At 40.5% G+C, this 17,849-nt stretch overlaps 1 protein-coding gene across 1 annotated transcript in view; it reads right to left on the bottom strand.

The window, feature by feature from the left end:
* Positions 1-320: 320 nt before the first annotated feature.
* Positions 321-17,849, bottom strand: part of psme4a (proteasome activator subunit 4a) — a 32,817-nt gene continuing 15,288 nt past the window's right edge. The window contains exons 10-47 of the mRNA XM_061836783.1: positions 17,366-17,631; positions 17,089-17,275; positions 16,924-17,013; positions 16,762-16,826; positions 15,345-15,495; positions 15,160-15,258; positions 14,873-14,942; positions 14,701-14,768; positions 14,392-14,607; positions 13,688-13,845; positions 13,464-13,559; positions 13,107-13,162; positions 12,952-13,008; positions 12,821-12,876; positions 12,504-12,602; positions 12,335-12,397; positions 12,163-12,258; positions 11,865-11,996; positions 11,557-11,766; positions 11,301-11,437; positions 11,139-11,192; positions 10,934-11,063; positions 10,739-10,835; positions 10,506-10,659; positions 10,353-10,422; positions 10,142-10,267; positions 9,902-10,054; positions 9,723-9,827; positions 9,552-9,643; positions 9,285-9,416; positions 8,750-8,958; positions 8,602-8,687; positions 8,378-8,506; positions 4,275-4,430; positions 2,534-2,696; positions 1,710-1,843; positions 1,493-1,633; positions 321-1,238 (exon numbers count right to left, since the gene is read on the bottom strand). Of these exons, the coding sequence (XP_061692767.1) occupies positions 1,499-1,633; positions 1,710-1,843; positions 2,534-2,696; positions 4,275-4,430; positions 8,378-8,506; positions 8,602-8,687; positions 8,750-8,958; positions 9,285-9,416; positions 9,552-9,643; positions 9,723-9,827; positions 9,902-10,054; positions 10,142-10,267; positions 10,353-10,422; positions 10,506-10,659; positions 10,739-10,835; positions 10,934-11,063; positions 11,139-11,192; positions 11,301-11,437; positions 11,557-11,766; positions 11,865-11,996; positions 12,163-12,258; positions 12,335-12,397; positions 12,504-12,602; positions 12,821-12,876; positions 12,952-13,008; positions 13,107-13,162; positions 13,464-13,559; positions 13,688-13,845; positions 14,392-14,607; positions 14,701-14,768; positions 14,873-14,942; positions 15,160-15,258; positions 15,345-15,495; positions 16,762-16,826; positions 16,924-17,013; positions 17,089-17,275; positions 17,366-17,631 (4,497 nt within the window). The 3' untranslated portion in view covers positions 321-1,238; positions 1,493-1,498. The remainder of the gene's footprint in view (positions 1,239-1,492; positions 1,634-1,709; positions 1,844-2,533; positions 2,697-4,274; positions 4,431-8,377; positions 8,507-8,601; positions 8,688-8,749; positions 8,959-9,284; positions 9,417-9,551; positions 9,644-9,722; positions 9,828-9,901; positions 10,055-10,141; positions 10,268-10,352; positions 10,423-10,505; positions 10,660-10,738; positions 10,836-10,933; positions 11,064-11,138; positions 11,193-11,300; positions 11,438-11,556; positions 11,767-11,864; positions 11,997-12,162; positions 12,259-12,334; positions 12,398-12,503; positions 12,603-12,820; positions 12,877-12,951; positions 13,009-13,106; positions 13,163-13,463; positions 13,560-13,687; positions 13,846-14,391; positions 14,608-14,700; positions 14,769-14,872; positions 14,943-15,159; positions 15,259-15,344; positions 15,496-16,761; positions 16,827-16,923; positions 17,014-17,088; positions 17,276-17,365; positions 17,632-17,849) is intronic.

Genomic DNA, 17,849 nt, shown 5'->3' with positions numbered 1-17,849 from the left:
TATTAAATATTGTCCAGGAATCACAGATTTAAAAAAAAAAAAAAAAACTTTCTTCTGAACAAGCAGTTTCAAAACACGTTATCAATTATATTGTCCATTTTCTATACCTGTCATAACTGGAGTTGAGTTGAGGTCTATCCTGGTTTACTTTGGGTGAAATGTAGGGAACACAGCCATGACTGGTCGCCAGAGAAAACAGAGGGAAGGAGAACTTACAAATTCCACACCGGATGCACAGGGCCTAAGCGCAAGGCCACCATGTTGTATTTGTATTATTACAACATTTTATAGGTTATATTTAAGTCACATGGAGTCAGATATCGTTTTATAAACAATTTATTTATACATAATATACAATGAGCAAACAGTTCATCTAAATAAAAAAAGCAATTTTGGCACTACACTAAAAAAAAGGTGAGGTACTAAATGCTTCATATTGGGACTCATTTCAAGTCACTACAGGAAACCATAAGTTGACCTAAAACAGCTAGTTGTAGGGGGGGCGGAGTCAACTATCAATTGAAATTATGGACTGGCACAGTGAACAATGTTTTGCGCTGGAGAACCTTGAAAAGTGCTGTGGTCCTCACAAAAACATGACAGCACCGCATGGGGAGCGCACTCTCCCCTTTCTTTACAAGAGTAGATGAAAATAGGACGTAGTGTTTAACCCAGGGAAAAAATAAAATCTCACTCACCTACTTAACCTGCAGAAATACTTGCTAGGAAAATAAAAATGCAGCACTTCAAGAACTTATAAATAAATAAATATGTTTGTGCATATTAGCCAAAGCGTGACACACAAACCCACAATGCATATAATCATCGAGCCACACAAACCATCTAATCCAGAGTTCCGTTGACAACTTTTTGCAGTTCAAAACAAACACTTTAATTTTGGAAGATGATTATGAAACGCATGTCCTACACTGGGACATTGTGTTGGCTCAGAGTTGATTCTTAGGATGTAAACCCTGAGAAATGGGTCCGAAGCGTCACATTTTCAAGCATCCATACACAAGATTAAACAACCAAACCATAAAGAAAAAAAAAACTGTACAGAAATGTTACACCCTGCAGGTCACCCATTCCTGCCATGATTGATCCTTAAATATTAAGTATAGAATAAACGTAAATGAGCTACATACATACATAACATTGCAAATAATTTTGTATGCGACTTCCTGGTCTCTTTGAATTGCAGCCACCTCCATGATGCTGGCTGGCATGGATGTAGTCTGGAAAAATTCAAGCAAAAAAAAAAAAAAAAAAAAATTTGTGAGAAAAACAGGAAGCAGCTCAAAGAATTTTCACCTATCTACTGAAAATTTCAATACAAATGTCAGTGTAAGTACTTTGCGTAAAGTATGGAGGGTCTCTCTTTGGGTAAGTATGTTTCTTACGGCTTGTCCCTTTCGGGGTCACCACAGCGTGTCATCTCAGATGAACACACATATATGATATCATATATGATATCTCTAAAATGCTTTACCAGGTTTTAGGCATAGTAACAGGGGGAGACCAGGAGGTCAGTGAGCACCAGCAGCTGATCATCGGTGAACTGCTGCTTATGCTGCTGCCAGTTGTCATGATGCGTTCTTCGAAAGTTGGACAGGGTTTTCTTCACAGTCATCTGCACAAATGTTGCAACAGTTCGGGTGATTTACTCATGTGAAACGGTAATCTTATAGCAGAATAGTATGATGTACCTCAATTGGTTGGGTATCGTTGAGGTGGGCACTGAGGTCCATTAAAAGCTGGGGCATCCAGGTGGGCACATCATATGGGCTTGAGAGAATGCAGGCACTCAGCCCAAGAACACCAGCATGGCGCCGCACAAGGTCTGTGACAACATCAAAATGAGGAAAATGAGGCAGTTTTAAACATTCCTTGAGCAAGCTCAATTACCAACACAATATTGTTTACAGTAAACCCTAATTTATCACAGGGGTTACGTTCCAATTAGTACGGTCCTGTTCGTCTCCATGTGAGCTGATGGACGCGAGTTTTGACTTTTGACTACATCAGCAGGGTATTGGCCCCATAAACTATTGTGGGCCCAGTTTGGGCCCAACATATTTTGTGGGAATGACAAATCTTCTTGTACTGTGACATAATCCATGACCAACTATTTAGATCCCTCTTTGAGCCATCCCCTTATCTTGGTGGAGGGGGTTTGTGTTCGAGTGATGCGAGGAGCTAATTTGCATCACTGGTGAGGTGTACTAAGCACGTCCCACCGGGAGGTCACCCTGGCGATGACCCGCGACACACTGAAGAGACTACGCCTTTGCTCGCCTCGGAATACCTGGAGGAAGTGGCTGGGGTGAGGGAAGTCTGTGCTTCCCTCCTAAAGCTACTGCCCCTGCAAGCTGACCTCGGATAAGTGGAAGAAAATGGTTGAATAGATGATTTGGCCCTATAACGGCAAAATGTAAAGTCTAGTAGACTGCTCATATGTTGGGGCAGTTATAAATCAAAGTATAACTGTATAAGGTGGTTTTTTTTGGTTCCTCTGAGGTTCGCTACTAACCGGCAGAAGGTATAGTGTCCACAGTTGAGCCGACACCCCTCTTCCTCTTTTTAGGCAGACGAGTCTTGCACAGAGCCTCAAAGTGAGCCTGCATGGGGGCATCCATGTGCAGGAAATTGCACTGTAGGAAGCCACTGAGTGTGGTGGCTGCCATTTCTCTTACCTGCAGAGGAAGCAGATGGACAAGCACACACCCATGCGTGTGTAGACACACAAACACACACACAAAATACTGAAATGTGAAACAACGAAACTAGTTCTTTAGGGTTAGATAAATTCTCTATTTACCTTGAATAGGAAATTGAATGCATGAGTGAGTTGCCAGTGAGTTTATACGGGAAATCTTTTTCCAAAACAACTTTTAGCCCAGTGGTTCTCCATAATTTTAGGGTCCTGGAGACCCCCTTCCCGCACTCACCCAGCCCTTCCTGGGGCTATGGGTGCGATTTGAGAGAGGCAGTAGAAACTCCACCCCACTCCATTTTCAGGATATCAGGAGGTGATAAGCAGTGCCTGGTTTCTCTACACATACCGCTTAGAATTAAGGCCATAAAGTTCTATCTTGCTCTTGGAGATCTTAGAGAATCTTATTTCTCAACGTCTTGGAGTCCTTCAGATTTTTTTTGCAAATGCAATGGGGGCTTTCATGTGTATTGCATTGACGATAGGCTTCCATCACACAAGGCCACAGTCATAAAGGCCTGAGTGGTGAAGGGCTGCAGGCCCGACTGGTGAAGGGCTGCAGTGATGGTTGACTTTCTAGAACTTTCTCCCATCTCCTAACTCTCTGGAGTTCGGCCAAAGTGAGGTTTGGGTTCTTCTTTACCTCTCTAACCAAGGTTCTTCTCCCCATATTGTTCAATTTGACAGGACAGTCAGCTCTAGGAAGGGTTCTGCTCATTCCAAAAGTCTTTCATTTTAGGATTATGGAGGCTATTTTGCTCTTGGGACCATTAAGTGCAGCAGATTTTTTCGTGTAACCTTGGCCAGATCTGTGCCTTGCCACACTTATAATCAAACAACTGGACTCCAATGAAGGTGTAGAACAATCTCAAGGAAGATCAGAGGAAATAGCACCAGAGTTAAATATGACTCTCACAGCAATTTTCTGAATACTTGAGGCTGTTTGGTATTTGAATTTGATTTTCATCTGCAAAAATCCCAAGGTTTTTTTTTTTCAATATGGGGTGCTGTGCATACATGAATGAGCAAAATAAATGATTTTACCAAATGGGTGCAATATAGCAAAGTGGAAAATTTAGGGGGGGGGTCTTATTCAATTTTTTTATTTATTTGCAGTTAAATGCTTTTAATCATGTAAAACACATTGAGTTGCCTTGTGGTTGAAATGCGCTATACAAGTACATTTGCTTTGAGTACTTTCTGTACCCACTGTACAAGGTAGAGTCTAACAAAGATAACTACTTTCAGCCGTCCCCCACTCTTCCTTCTCTCTACTTCATCCCTCTCTTCCTCTTTCAATCTGAAAAATATCTCCATAGCAACAGATTACTGCAGCCTGAGGTTTCCATAGCAACAGTTAGAGGACCACTGGGAGGGTGGTGGTGGGGATAAGAGTGAGGAACCTCGAGGTGAATGCTGAATCACTACCATGGTCCTAAAAGATGACAGGAAGCCGCCAGCACGAACAAGCATGTATTCAATACTATGCGGAGACTGACTGATGAAATACGGTGGAATCAAATTTGAACTAGTATGTGGATGAATTCTTGGTTTTTACCTCCAGTTGCTCATCCTCCAGCAGTCTTATAACCAGTGCCCGCACGTCATTCACTGCTTTCAGGTCACTCATGAAGGTGAACAAGTTGTAAAATGCCATGATCTGGAGGTATGTCAGCACCGTGTAGCGAGCGTGCCAGGAGCTGCTGCCTGCAATCTGCCAACAAAAGACACCGTCATTGCCTGTCAGTAATGGGCTGAGCTAAATGTTGCACATATAGAACAAAGTGCACAATTTAACGTTTGTTAGAGGTTTGTTCTTTGAGAATTTTAACAATTCAAGCATTACCAAAGGGGACCTAATGAGTTCAGATTACATGCATACCGCATTCATCCAACAAGACATATCTACCGTAATTTTTCAAGTATAATGCGTACTGAAGTATAATGCGCACACCCAAAGTTTACCTTTAAAAGGAAAACCCTTCTACCAATGTACAATGTGCACCACCAATTTGCCGCTACCCATATGCTCAGAATATTGGGAATGACCTGTATTTATATTTTGTTAGGTTTGTACTTGTATTGCTTTTCAAAAAACTGTCCATACAACAATCATTAATAATAATGTGCTGATGTACCGATAATATAATCTCAAGAAAGGCCACAGGACACGCTTGTCCTGGTCACTGTAATTGTCAGAACAGAATCCCTCAACCAACTAAAACAAATGCTCAATGATTACAAAACAAACATTATATTAATACTGTTAACACATATTTCACTCTGAAAAAATAAACTCTTTAACATTGTTTATAAAACAATGCATTAATTATTTTTGCATAAAACGTTTGTGCATAGCGCAGTTTATCCACTACATTACAGAACCTTGGCCAAGCCTTCAAAAGAACCATCTGACTCGTCTCCAATTCGGAAAAGATCCATAGTCGATACATTTGGCGCATCGCTGTGGAACTCATCATTGATGACTTGAAATATTTTTTTTAATCCCAAGAGTTCGGGTTGTGCAGCGCAACCTCTTCCCCTCCATACGGCTCCAATCTGTAGCATCTTTCAGTAGGGCGTCAGGTGGCTATTAAAACAATGTGAGCTTAAACTACATAGAAACGAGTGTAACGGCCAAATTTTTTAAAAAGCGAGCATTTCAATTGTGTGGGCTCTCACGTTTTTTTTAATGTCCCCAAGACACTCGAATTACATAGTTTGAGCTCACGTTGTTTTTATACCCACCCGAAGCCATTGAGGTGAGCTATCCTTGTTTCGGACTGTGGCGCAACTTCCGGGTTGCCGGCATCATCGGCACGAGTTATGACACATTTCTTTTAAAAGCAGCTGCACAACTAGCCGTTGTGGTCGACATTTTTTTGTCTTAGTTTAAACAAAGTCACGGGCAGTCGTTTATGATCTTTGGTGCAGTAGCAACAAGCATGCTCCGCTAAGAATTATAAACTGCAAGCTCCCGGAGGAGGTCATAGAGTTCAGGTTGGGGGAGCACATTACTGTAATAAACATAAATGTGTAACATAAGACATCAAATATCATATTGAAATGTATATGTATACATTTTTTACCACGCTATGGATCTGTATACGACTACACAATGTGATTGTATTTTTTATCTTTCATCCGTACCGAAACATAATGTGCTCTATTAACTTTTGAAAATATTTTTGAAAAAAAATTGCGCATTATTTGAGAAATTACAGTAATACTTTTCTTTTAAATACTGCACTGAATGTCATTTTTCAATTAAGTCCCAGGTCAGTTATCCACTTAAACACAACTGGGTGTAAAGTAGCTTTTACTGTAGCCAGGGGTTGTTAGAGCAACCAAATATTGTACTCAAGTAAGAGTACAATTACTTTAGAAAGATTCCAGTAAAACTTTGGCCTCCATATAGTGAAGTGAAATAAATACTAAAATTGAGCTCTAAGAATTGGTCATATCGTGATAAAAAAACTGAGCTGACTAAGCAGTCCAACAGGCAGAAATTAATCTGTATGCAAATTTATTTTCATGGGTGATTTACTGGATTACTTCACCACTGAAGTTAGTGATTTTTTTTTTTTTTTTTTAAACAAACAAGGCTTAACAAACGCCTTATTACTGCACAGTTCCCACGGAGTTAAGATGATGCAGAGTATTATGACACTTCTCACACAGATTTGTTCAGAATCCAATTCCAAGACTTTAAATTAGTTAATAACGTGTAAAAACACCAGAAAATGTGAGGAGCGACCAACAGTATCGATCTTTGAAAAAAATATCGAATTACATTAACCGCATTTGGATGAACAGGGTTTCCGCACCTGACAAAATTTTGTATAAGTAAAAGGTACATATAAGTACTATTATGCATTGACAGGGTTCATACTCAGTCGGACCCATAAAATTTAAGGGCTTTTTAGGGCCATTCTTAGGGGCTGACACGAAAAATTTAGGGCTGACACGGAAAAAATTTAGGGCCGACACGAAAAATTTAGGGCCATCGTGGGAAATCAAGAGTAAGGAAAAAAGTCTCACCCAATGGTGCCATAGACTGTTCTTGGTTCATCAAAGGTTCCAGTAGCTCAGTACCTGTGACAGTGATCACCTGTCGCCCCTTGTGGTAGTTCTCATTGATATGACCATTGTCAATGTCTTCACATAACAGTATACAGAAAAACTGATTCTAACTACAATTGCAACTATATACACAAATGTCTTCGACTGATGTCTGTCTCAGCACCCCTATTCTAGTTCCTTGAGCCTACCCAGTGTCTCCTCTATTTGCTGCTGCAGAGGTGCCAAAGAGGCTCTCTTGTCCTTTGCTCTGCCTCTGAGTGCATTGGGCTCAGTGATAAACCTCAGCTTCCTCTTTTGTTCTGCCTGCTCACACAGCCTGTCAGCCTTCTCAATAAGCGTAGATATGTCAGTCTCTATTCTGGCTTTTTTGGCTTTGAGGCAGTAGAGATGAAAAGTGGGCAGCGATGCCAAATGTAGCCAGGTACGAAGTCTTCCTTTCCCCACAGTGGTAGTTTTTAGCAATGTGTTTAGCAATTATCTGGGAACATGACTGCAAACACTTTTCACAAGATTTGTAACTGTAATGGTTGCAGATCACTTTTACTTTTAAAGTCCACACGATCTCTGCCTTTAACGAGTCCGCCTTCGTGTATTGAACTACGTTCATAGAGCCTGACTTCTGGCTGGTTGAAGTCGATGGCTGGACAACTGTAGGTGCGCATGCACTGCTAGTACCACTGCCTGAAGTTGATGCTTCACTATCTTTATATTTTAGAAACAGATTCATACCAACGGAAGATGAGAGAGTCTTCGCCAAATCAGCGTGTCTCCTTTTTTTCCGGTGCGACTCCAGCGCTTTGACGCCCATCTTTCCTAGCTGGTAGCTTTGCTTGCACAGATGGCAGTAAAACATGTGCCGATCTTTTGCATCTCGATGAACCCAGCTTCCAAACTCCTTACTTTCAACCCAAGCATCTTGAAAAATGCACTTCCCCATGATACAAGCTGGATCGATGAAAGACGTAACGAAGACGAAGTTGTAGCGCCGGAGAAAAGGAGTCGGGGGCGGAGTGTCGAACACACGAACAAAACTTGTTTTATTGTTCGACATCAAAACACTACTCGCATCACGGCGGGAACTCTGTTAACCTTTTTACTCCGGAAGCGCAACAACAAAAACAGTCCGTGCGGAACACCGCACCCCAACTCGAGGTCCCGCGGGTGAATTATGTAAAGACCACAAAGTGAAATGCCGACTCACGGAAACGAACAATGGAATATCAACGACAAGATGGCGACTCGTTGTCAACACGGTGACTTCCGTTGACAATTTCCGGCTGTTTTAGACGCCAGACGGATCGCTATATTTTTTTAAATAAAAGATAATTTTTTTTCGGGAGAATTTTGGCAGTAGAGGTCCTCCCTTTGATTTTTTTATAATTTAAGGCCTTTTTAGGGGCTTGACCGGTTTTCGCTGATTTTAAGGACTTTTAGGAGCCCCTAAATGCACCTTCGAAAATTTAGGGGTTTTTAGGGACTTTTAGGGACGTGTGCGAACCCTGATTGACTAATGATCACAAAAAATAGAAAAAAAATCTGAAAAAATCTAGTTGTGTCAGCTGTTCCTCAATGGCTTACCTCCTGCAGGACATTGAGGACCATGGGGATCTGTTCTGTGTAAAGGAGCCCCTGTGACATGAGAGACAAGCAGGTCTTTGCATCCCTCTTCAGCTCATCATAACTGTCATCATTTTCAACTGGTGCAATCTGGAAACATGCAAAAAATTGTCAGAATTAGTTGCCTTCAGTCTACTTTAGTGAGTCCAGTGAGAGGGTGAAGCAGTAGAATTCATGAAACTTACTTTGAAGAGTAGAGGAAGCAAGCGCAGGTGCTCAGGGACAGCAGTGGAGTAGGACCGCCCGGCACTCGAAATCAACCACTTTAACACTGAGGTGGGAGGGTGTTGTCAAATGTAACCGTTTTAGACGGGCCACCCAGTGTTAACTCACCTGTTTTGAGAAGCTTGATTGCTTGTGTTCTCTCATCCTGCTCCCCCACCTCATTCTCTTCAATCACATGGTTCTGGATTTCCTCGTCGGCTTCAGTCAGGGGCTTCAGCTGTAACAAAATTCTGTCGGTGAAGTCTGAGATGCGAGGCGAGGTGGTTGGTTGAGTGTAAGGCAGGTTGACATCTATCATGAAGATGTAGGTCAGCACGCTAGAGGGAGGAAAAGATGCAGTTAGTTCATAAATATTTTTCAAGGTCAAATCCAAGTTTTTTTCACCTTCTCAAAGATATTATATAGACAAATATTTATCCTTACTCAAAATAAATAATTTAGTTCAAATTAATCCTCTAACTGAAACATTTATAGACAAAATTAGGTTTCATAATTGCAGAGGAAATACGTAACATGTATACACAAGTAATTAAAATAGTTTGAAGACTTAGACAAACTGAAAACAACAGCACTGGTGGGGAATTTTAAGATGACAGAGAAAGGATAATATTAAGAAAAAAAATGTAAGACAATCGTTCCTCACCTTCCAATCCGCTCCCGCACATTTTTGTAAACCTGGGTCAGTTTGGGCTCCAGGTACTGCAACAATCTGTGGAGGAGCTCTGGCACACGCCACTCCTGTTGGGCAAGGCCTCCTTGGAGCACATACAGGCGACTGGTGTGGGGAGGAAAAAAAGCATCCAACAGCCCCACCAAAAAAAAAAAAAAAAAAAACCCAAAAAAAAAACAAAATCAACATTTTGTCAGTGGTATTGAAACGATTTCTAAAGAAAGCGATCTTTGTTCTGACCAAGCATCGACAAATGAGCCTCCCTCCCCATTGACAGGAGACTCCATGAGCATCTCAAAAAGCCAGTGAAGTTTGCGGGGGTCTCTACTCTCCTGTAGATGGCAAAGAAAAAACAGAAAGGTTATGAACAGCAGATCAGAAAGGGCATGATGAATGAGTGGGAAGGATTACGCATGCGGTGGCTATGCAGGTGCCCCAGTCTGCATATGTTTCTACGGTGATGTTGGACAAGGCTGTACGGAGGAGTGGACACAACACTTCCCAAAGGCTCTCAACCTGTAAATTAAGCATTTTTGTTGAAGATAAATCCAAACAATGTTGTGCAACAAAATAAAAATGAGGTAGACCACCTTAGAGTAACTCCAGTGCTTGGATCCTCTGATTAGACCAGATATTATTTCTGCAACACAACGCTGCTTACTCTCATGGTTGTCTGTTACCAAGCGCTCCATGTGAGGCTGCAGCAGAGGCAGGAAGGTGTCACTGAAATTGCGGAACAAACCCTGGAAACAGAAAAGAAAGTGTTTTTCGTAGTCCTTTCATTAAAAAAAAAAAAAAAAAATGAAAATCACTGTAAGAAATGTGTTCACCTTGAACAAACAGAATCTGCGTGTGCTAAACTTGTCTTTGCCCTTTCGATCCTCTAGAGAGAGAAACTCAATAAATTGATTGATGAATACTGGGTCCGAAAAATGGTCATAGATGATCTGCTCCCGCTGCACAGAAAGAAAAAAAAAGTGATAATATTCAATAAAGTGCACTTACAAAGTTTTCTTTGTTGTTTGAACAATCAACACAAACCTCTGTCATTTCCTCCCGCGTGAGGTTCTGTTTGGGCTGCTCTTCCTCAGGAGCATACATCATCAGTTTCCTAGAAAATATTGTGATCAAAAACTGTAACAGCAAAATATCAGAATAAACCTAAACCAACAAAATCCAGTCTTAAACATGAACCTTGGCCAACTGTAGTAACCCCAATGAGTCTTTTCCACAAAAGCACAGAGATCCCAGTCCTGCTGAGTCCTTGGTAGGCTGTTGCTGTTATACTGGAGCCACTTGTTGTCTGGGCGGTCACCAGCCACTATACCTTCAGGCTCTTCAAGTTCACCTTTTTACAACAACAGAAATATTTTTTCAACATGTTTGATAAAATGTTTTTGAAAAGCAAAGACGAAAACTGGAAAAACCTTTGTACTGCTTGCAAAGCTCAGAAGGGCTAACTGGCACTTTTTTATGAGGCCTTTTTATTTGCTTCATGATCCCTGCCACAGCGGATATTGCCACCTATTGGACAAAATAAAACAATTCACTTGCTCAAGTTTCTATCTATTCGTGTCAAGCAATTATTGGTGCGCTGCTGTGACGTGTGGAGAGGGCCCTACTTTGCGCACGTGGAGGGAGTCGTGGTTGAGGGTTTGGACAAAGAACAAAACAGCTGCTGGCGGGAGTTGGTGGTCATCTCTCAGGAGCAGTGACAAGAAGCCAATAGCGAGGTGCTCAAATTTCCAAGGCCTGGAACATTATAAACAAAGTTCTAACCAAATACACACATTGAAATGTAATGTTGTAAATATTCCAGCAACCTACAAGTTTCTGTTCCCGAGCGAGTTTAGCAAATCACCAATGAGCTGCTGGTACTTCCTAAAACATAGTTACAACATACTGTTTGTTTTACATCAAACAGGTCACACTGAAGTTATGACACAGTAAGGCAATCACAACAACAACATGTTATTATAAATAACTTACTCGCCAGACTCTAAATTCTTGAGTTCCTGCCTGTGAATGCCTTTTAATGTTTCTTCTTCGGAGGGAACAGGGTCTTTAGGAAAGGGATTTCCAGTGACCATAAGTTGTTTGGCTACATTACAGGTCTTTTCAGGGATCTATATGATGAAAAGATACATTTGTGAAAAAGAATATGGCAAATTTTAGCTGATGAGTTTTGTTCATGCTGGGTGGGTTGCATCTCTCAAACAATATTCAATTGTTCTTTCATTCTTACGCAGAAGTTGATGCCAATGGTCTCATAATGTCGGTGAATTTTGTCAGCAAGGTCGTCAAAGAGTCGCACTATGGAGGGCTTCTCTAAAGACATGGCTGAACTGAGGCCAGATCGAACAATAGCAGGCCACGTCAGGTCAATGCACTCCCAGTCATGCAAATTGGCTAGGCACACTCCACTGTGATTCCCAAGCAGACAATACAAGGCACCCTGGAAAGGCACAGACAATCATGTGCTAAAATATAACACCTACTCTGATGCAAATCATAGACATGATAAAGAAACATAATAGTTTGGCAATGTCATACTTTGAACTGTTGCTGTGTGACGCTGCTGTTGTCTGGGTTGAGAAACTCGAGGACGTGAGGGATCACATCCCTACAGCAGAAATTGTATGTACCAAGTGCAGTGAACAGTACACTTTGAGCTTTGCTACGTACCTTCAAAGAAATAAAATATTTTAAGTATTGAACACACAAGACACAAAATGGTAGATTAGAGTTGAGTACAGTTGAGTGAATCCAATTCATTTATGTCAAATGAAAAAAAAACCCAAAATAAAGACAGGGCAAGCTAAGATGATGGTAGATTTTACAATGTCCTCACTTGGCTGTAGGTGCTTGTGGAGAGGCGCAACAGATCCCTCATCAGCTCCTGGTGAATGCTTCTGTATTGACATCCTTCCACCGTCAGCTTGCGTAGCTGATAGTTCACAAAGTGCCAAAATGAAAAAAAAAAAAAAAATCCCCAATACAAAGGCAAAAATTGATCAACTTACTTCATGCTGGAGCATGACTCTGTCGATGAGGAGACCTCTGTTATGCTGTTTTCTGCCATGAAGCTGCAGAAATTTTTTTTTTTTAAAATGCCTTAACACAAGCCTCGAGGTAACTTATTTGAATGGATTTGAATCATACATATTAGATGGCAGCACAATAAATACTCACCCTGTTTTCCATTGATTTTTTCACAAGGTTGAAGCTCTTCCAGCGAGAGTCAAACTCATGTTTGTGGGAACCTTTAAAATGCAGCAATTCACTGATAATCTAGAACACATTCAAGACAACAAAAACACTTTCAATAGATGGCTAATAAATTCCCTTTATATAGAAATCATATAATTCCGTCTTTATTCTTGGAATCAGGTAATCCACAAGTATTTACAATGTAACAAAGCAATTTTGTTCATAATACTGCTGATAGTCATTTGATTCACCAAAAAGTACAATTAAAAATTAAAAATTATGATTGTCAGTCTGTTTACCTTGATAATGGAAAAGAGGGACTTGGTGTCATCTTCAGAATGTTCCAGTATATAATCTTTAAAATGAGATAAAATAATTTATGAACTATGAAGTGATAAAAACTTAGTTGGGGTGTGGCCACAGCACTTACGAAGCAACTGTCTCATCACATGGCAAATGGAATCTCTGTAGCTCTCTTGGGACTCATCTGCAGATAAAAATGACATTTACATTACAAGAAAATACTTACTTTAAAACATAGTTTATTCATTATTGTAGACTATCTGAAAACAGTGTTGAGCATACCATACTTTGTTCCAGTATACAGGATGGTCTCCTCTAGAGTCACCATACTATGTACCCTGTTCCAAAAAGCACATAAATAAAGATATGTATCTTTTCTCTATTACTATTAAGCGGAAAAAAGAAAAAAAATGTAGTAAAATTACATGCAAGGATTAAGAAAAGTGTCACATTATAAATATTTTAAGGCATGAATTTGCAATTTAAACCAATGCCCCACACAAATTTGGACAAGCAGCAGCTGCTCACTTTGTGTGTGTGTGTGTGTGTGTGTGGATGTTGAAGGTGAGCAAAGACACATCCAGAAATGTACAATATTAATTTAATACCACAACAATTTTAATCAGCAAAACTGCTCACAGTTCAGGTATAAGCTCTCCTTTCAAGGGAGGCATAAGACTCCCAGCTCCCAAGAGACAATGTTGAACAATGGTGAGACTCTGTAAGACATCATCCCTGCAGAGGAAAAAAGCAAATGTGTAAATGCCACGACCGCACATTCAAGGAAAACAACACTGGACCTGGATGGATATTGCAATGCATTGCATTTAGCAATGCAAGATGGAGTTTGTGTTGCATTGTACCTGCTCATGTCTTGTTCTCCCTCAGCAAAACTTTGAAGTCTTTTTAGTTCAGGTTTAAGAATCAGGCCCAGTAAATAAAAGGTAAAGGTGGTCTCATCAGCACTGGGCACATGCCACCGGATGTTCAAGTTCCACAAATCACCTGGACGACCCCAATCCTGCATGGGACAATTTTAAAGGAGCATAAACAAGCTGGCAAATAAACAGGCTTAAGTTCAAGCTACATTTTCATCACTTGTGATTATACAGTCCATATTAAAGGAAATGGTGTATAACATGAACAAAACAAAAAAAAAAAAAAAATCAACGCGTCAAAAGTTTTACGTGTATCCGTATTTACCATTTTATGAACATAAAAATAAAGGGGCTTTATTTAGACATACAAGGCCAGTTTATTTTCGAGATACCATTGGTGGGATTTACTAAAGACGAATTCATTCATGAAACAAACATTAAGAGCTGCACTAAGAGTCACAAGAGAGATTTGACATCCAAAATGCAGGGGACAGTGATACAGCTGTGTCCTATTTGTTCTTCTGACAAGTGGCCAAATAGGAATCAAAGTAGTGACTTTCATACAGTCAGAAGAAGATAAATCCAGCTAGGTCAGAAAGTCATTTTGCTTCTTCACTTACAGACAAACTCATTTCTCCAATGACACAAAACAGAATATACATATAATTGTTTAAGTAAAAAGTGATCACCTTGATGGGTAGATACTCTGTGATTGGTTGCCGGAAGCCACTTGGCACACTGCAGTACTCAGTAGGATAGATGAGGGCTGTAGAGCGGAGGATGTGATGGAGTAGGTTGCATGCTAGGATATAGCCCTGCTTACACTTGAGGTGGAGGGTCAACTGCAAAATCTGGACCAAGTCAGAGGAATAGGCCAGGAGCTTTTTACCATCCACTCGAGTAACCTGGAGGGAATATGGCAAAAACACCCAATGATGATGAAGTGAGGAATTAAAAAAAAACTGCATTGCTGAGTCCAGAAAATGAGTTTGGCTCACCTCTGACAGTAGCTGGAGATTCCATAAAAACTCCTTGTCAAGTTCTTCTTCATGTAATACTTCTTCATCTGTTTAAATAAAATCAAAGTGAACATCAGGGAATAATAAGGACGTAAATTAGTCAAGTACAAAAACTGAGAGAAACTTCTTTTTTGGGCAACAGTTCACTTACTAGAAGCAATTTGGTGTATTTGACAGCAGCAGTGAGGCACAAACATCTTAAGGGATTCTGCTGGGTGACACTGAAGTAAAAAGTATGTGGAAAGTGAACAGTATGAATGGTGCTCAATTATTCAACTGCACACAAGTGCAAGGATTAAGAGTTATGGCATAATTTGGGATCTATCAGTCATTATAAAGGGAACAAGATTATAAAGAATCAAATTTAGGCGTGGTACATATTTATCGAAGATGCCACTATTTTGGGTAAAAAAAAAAAATAAATACAAGGATAAATACCTTAGCAGCAGCCCGGCACATGTCCGCCACCATCCTTCCAGCAACACGGGTTTCAAAAATGTTGGTGGTTGCAAAGTTGAAAACCTTTTCTAGGGCCACCTGTTACAACCACAAACTGTATCATCGTATTTATAATAAAAAGTGAAATCCTTTTTTAAAAAATTTAAATGTTCTTTAGTATTGACCATGAAGATGTCCAAGGAGCACTGAGTAAGGATAGTGCTAAAGGTAGAAGACAAGCCAAGTTCCACCAAACTCTCCAAATGGGTCATTTTCTCAGTCTCTGCTTCCTCACGTGTTTGCTCTAGAGTGCTGCTGTCGATCAGGGCAAAGCACCTGCAAATATTATCAAACAAGCAACAATATATTTGTAATGGTAGAATAAAGCAGCTTGCTAAGAGAAGCAACATACACATAAATCTTTGTTCTTTACTGTATTACTGGTGGTGTAAGAGCAAGTTACAAATACATGCATCCCTTTTCCTGGTGTTAAAATGAATAAGAAATTGAAGGAACATGGATAGACTTGGATTTTTTTTTCCAGAAATGTGCAATTTTACAGACAAACATACAAAATGTATATTATTAGGCATCTATCAATCTGTTTGGAAAATGACTTAAAAATAGACCAATTCCTTTATTACACAAAATGATTTTGATTTTAATTAAGGCGGAGGAACAATTACAAAGATGGAGACATGCACTGTAAAGGAGAGGAATGAAGATTAGCCGAAGTAAAACAGAATATATGTGCGTGAATGAGAGGGGTGGTGTGGGAAGAGTGAGGCTACAGGGAGAAGAGATAGCACGGGTGGACATCTTCAAATATTTAGGGTCAACAATCGAGACCAATGGTGAGTGTGGTAAGGAAGTGAAGAAACAGGTCCAAGCAGGTTGGAACAGCTGGCTGAAGGTGTCTGGTGTGTTATGTGACAGAAGAGTCACTGCTAGGATGAAGGGCAAAGTTTAGAAAACAGTGGTGAGGCCGGCCATGATGTACGGATTAGAGACGGTGGCACTGAAGAAACAACAGGAAGCAGAACTGGAGGTAGCAGAAATGAAGATGTTGAGGTTCTCGCTCGGAGTGAGCAGGTTGGAAAGGATTAGGAATGAGCTCATTAGAGGGACAGCCAAAGTTGGATGTTTTGGAGACAAGATTCGAGAGACCAGACTTCGATGGTTTGGATATGTTCAGAGGTGAGCGAGTGAGTATATCTGTGGTAGGGTGCTGAGGATGGAGCTGCCAGGCAAAAGGGCGAGAGGAAGACCAAAGAGAAGGTTGATGGATGTTGTGAGGTAAAACATGATGGCAGTTGGGATTAGAGAGGAAGATGCAGGAGATAGGCTAAGATGGAAAAAGATGACAAGCTGTGGGAAAGGAAAAGAAGATTTTGATTTGAATTCATGAAAATAAATGTATTTGAATTTTTGTCATTGAGTTTTGTTTTTTATTCCACTGCTTTTACTGAAGTTTACATTTTTTTGCCATAGTATCATTTCAGCATCAATTTTGAAGTACTTTATGTAGGTAAAGTTAGACTTTAGTATTGTCACGCCACTACTTCTGCAATCTTTAAATATCATCATAATTTTTCAGCATACCTGTCCATAAACTGGAGCACAAAGTCTTCAAATTCTGCAGAGGCTGAGCACATTTCCTTTTCCACCTTAAAAGTTAGGCAAAGTTTAAAGTTTAAAACAAATCAATATGCATGCTCATTTTAGGGTATTCAAATTGTCAGAATTGAGTGAATTGCGATTCACCTCTGTCAAGTCTGTGTTTTCATGAAGAACAGACGAACAGTCCACCAAAGGCACAAGAGTCACAAACGTAGCAATAAACTGGAAAGTGATCTGTATGGAGAGCAACATTTGGATATTTATTTATAATGCCAGTAACAATATAAGAGTACTGGAAAATGTTCCCACCATGCACTTGCTGAAGTCATTTGGATCAACTCCAGGCAGGGCCCTCATGAGTAGGGGCAGCATGTGAGTGGGTCCTTCAGGAAGGTGCTTTCCACCAGAAACTAGGCTCCGTGCTACACCGATCATGCAGCTTAGTGTGGCTGTCAACTGGTGGGGCTCTGTTAGAGTTTCCAGTGCAGGGTATGTTCTACAGAAAAGACAATAACAAGGCCTCTGTGTTCATCCCAAAGAGTGTCTTGCACAACCTGGGTCATAAAATGTATATGACAGAAATTACCTCTCCAGAACTGGAGGAATGACCAACTCAGGCCTCATTAGAGCCAGATTCTGGAGAGCCTGAGCAGCATCGAGACTGCCCGTTTTGCTGAACATGGCAAGCAGTACTGGCTGCATCATACTCTGTACAAAGTCTGTGATATCGTCCTCAGTGAGCTTATAATTGTCCGGGATCGGCGTTAACCATGAAGGCTTTCTGTAGCGCTCTCGGTGCACCCGACGGACAACACTGGCAGGAAGACGCTGCAACAACTTCATGAGTTTCATCTGCATAGGACCGAACAAAGAAATGTTACAAGTTATCTGTTGGTTTAAGCGATCCAAATGAAACATTTGTCAGGGCCACATCAATCACTTCATTCACGAAGTATTGCACGATCACTTTGGCTCGGAGGGATGGGCTCGAATATCAGAAGACACTTTGCAATATTTTTGATAGTACATAAAATATTGGAGTGATATTACAGTAGTAGTAAAATTAGAAT

This window comes from Syngnathoides biaculeatus, chromosome 12 (assembly GCF_019802595.1).
Source record: "Syngnathoides biaculeatus isolate LvHL_M chromosome 12, ASM1980259v1, whole genome shotgun sequence".
NCBI classification, from domain to species: Eukaryota; Metazoa; Chordata; class Actinopteri; order Syngnathiformes; family Syngnathidae; genus Syngnathoides; species Syngnathoides biaculeatus.
This window is presented reverse-complemented; position numbering and strand designations above follow the sequence as displayed.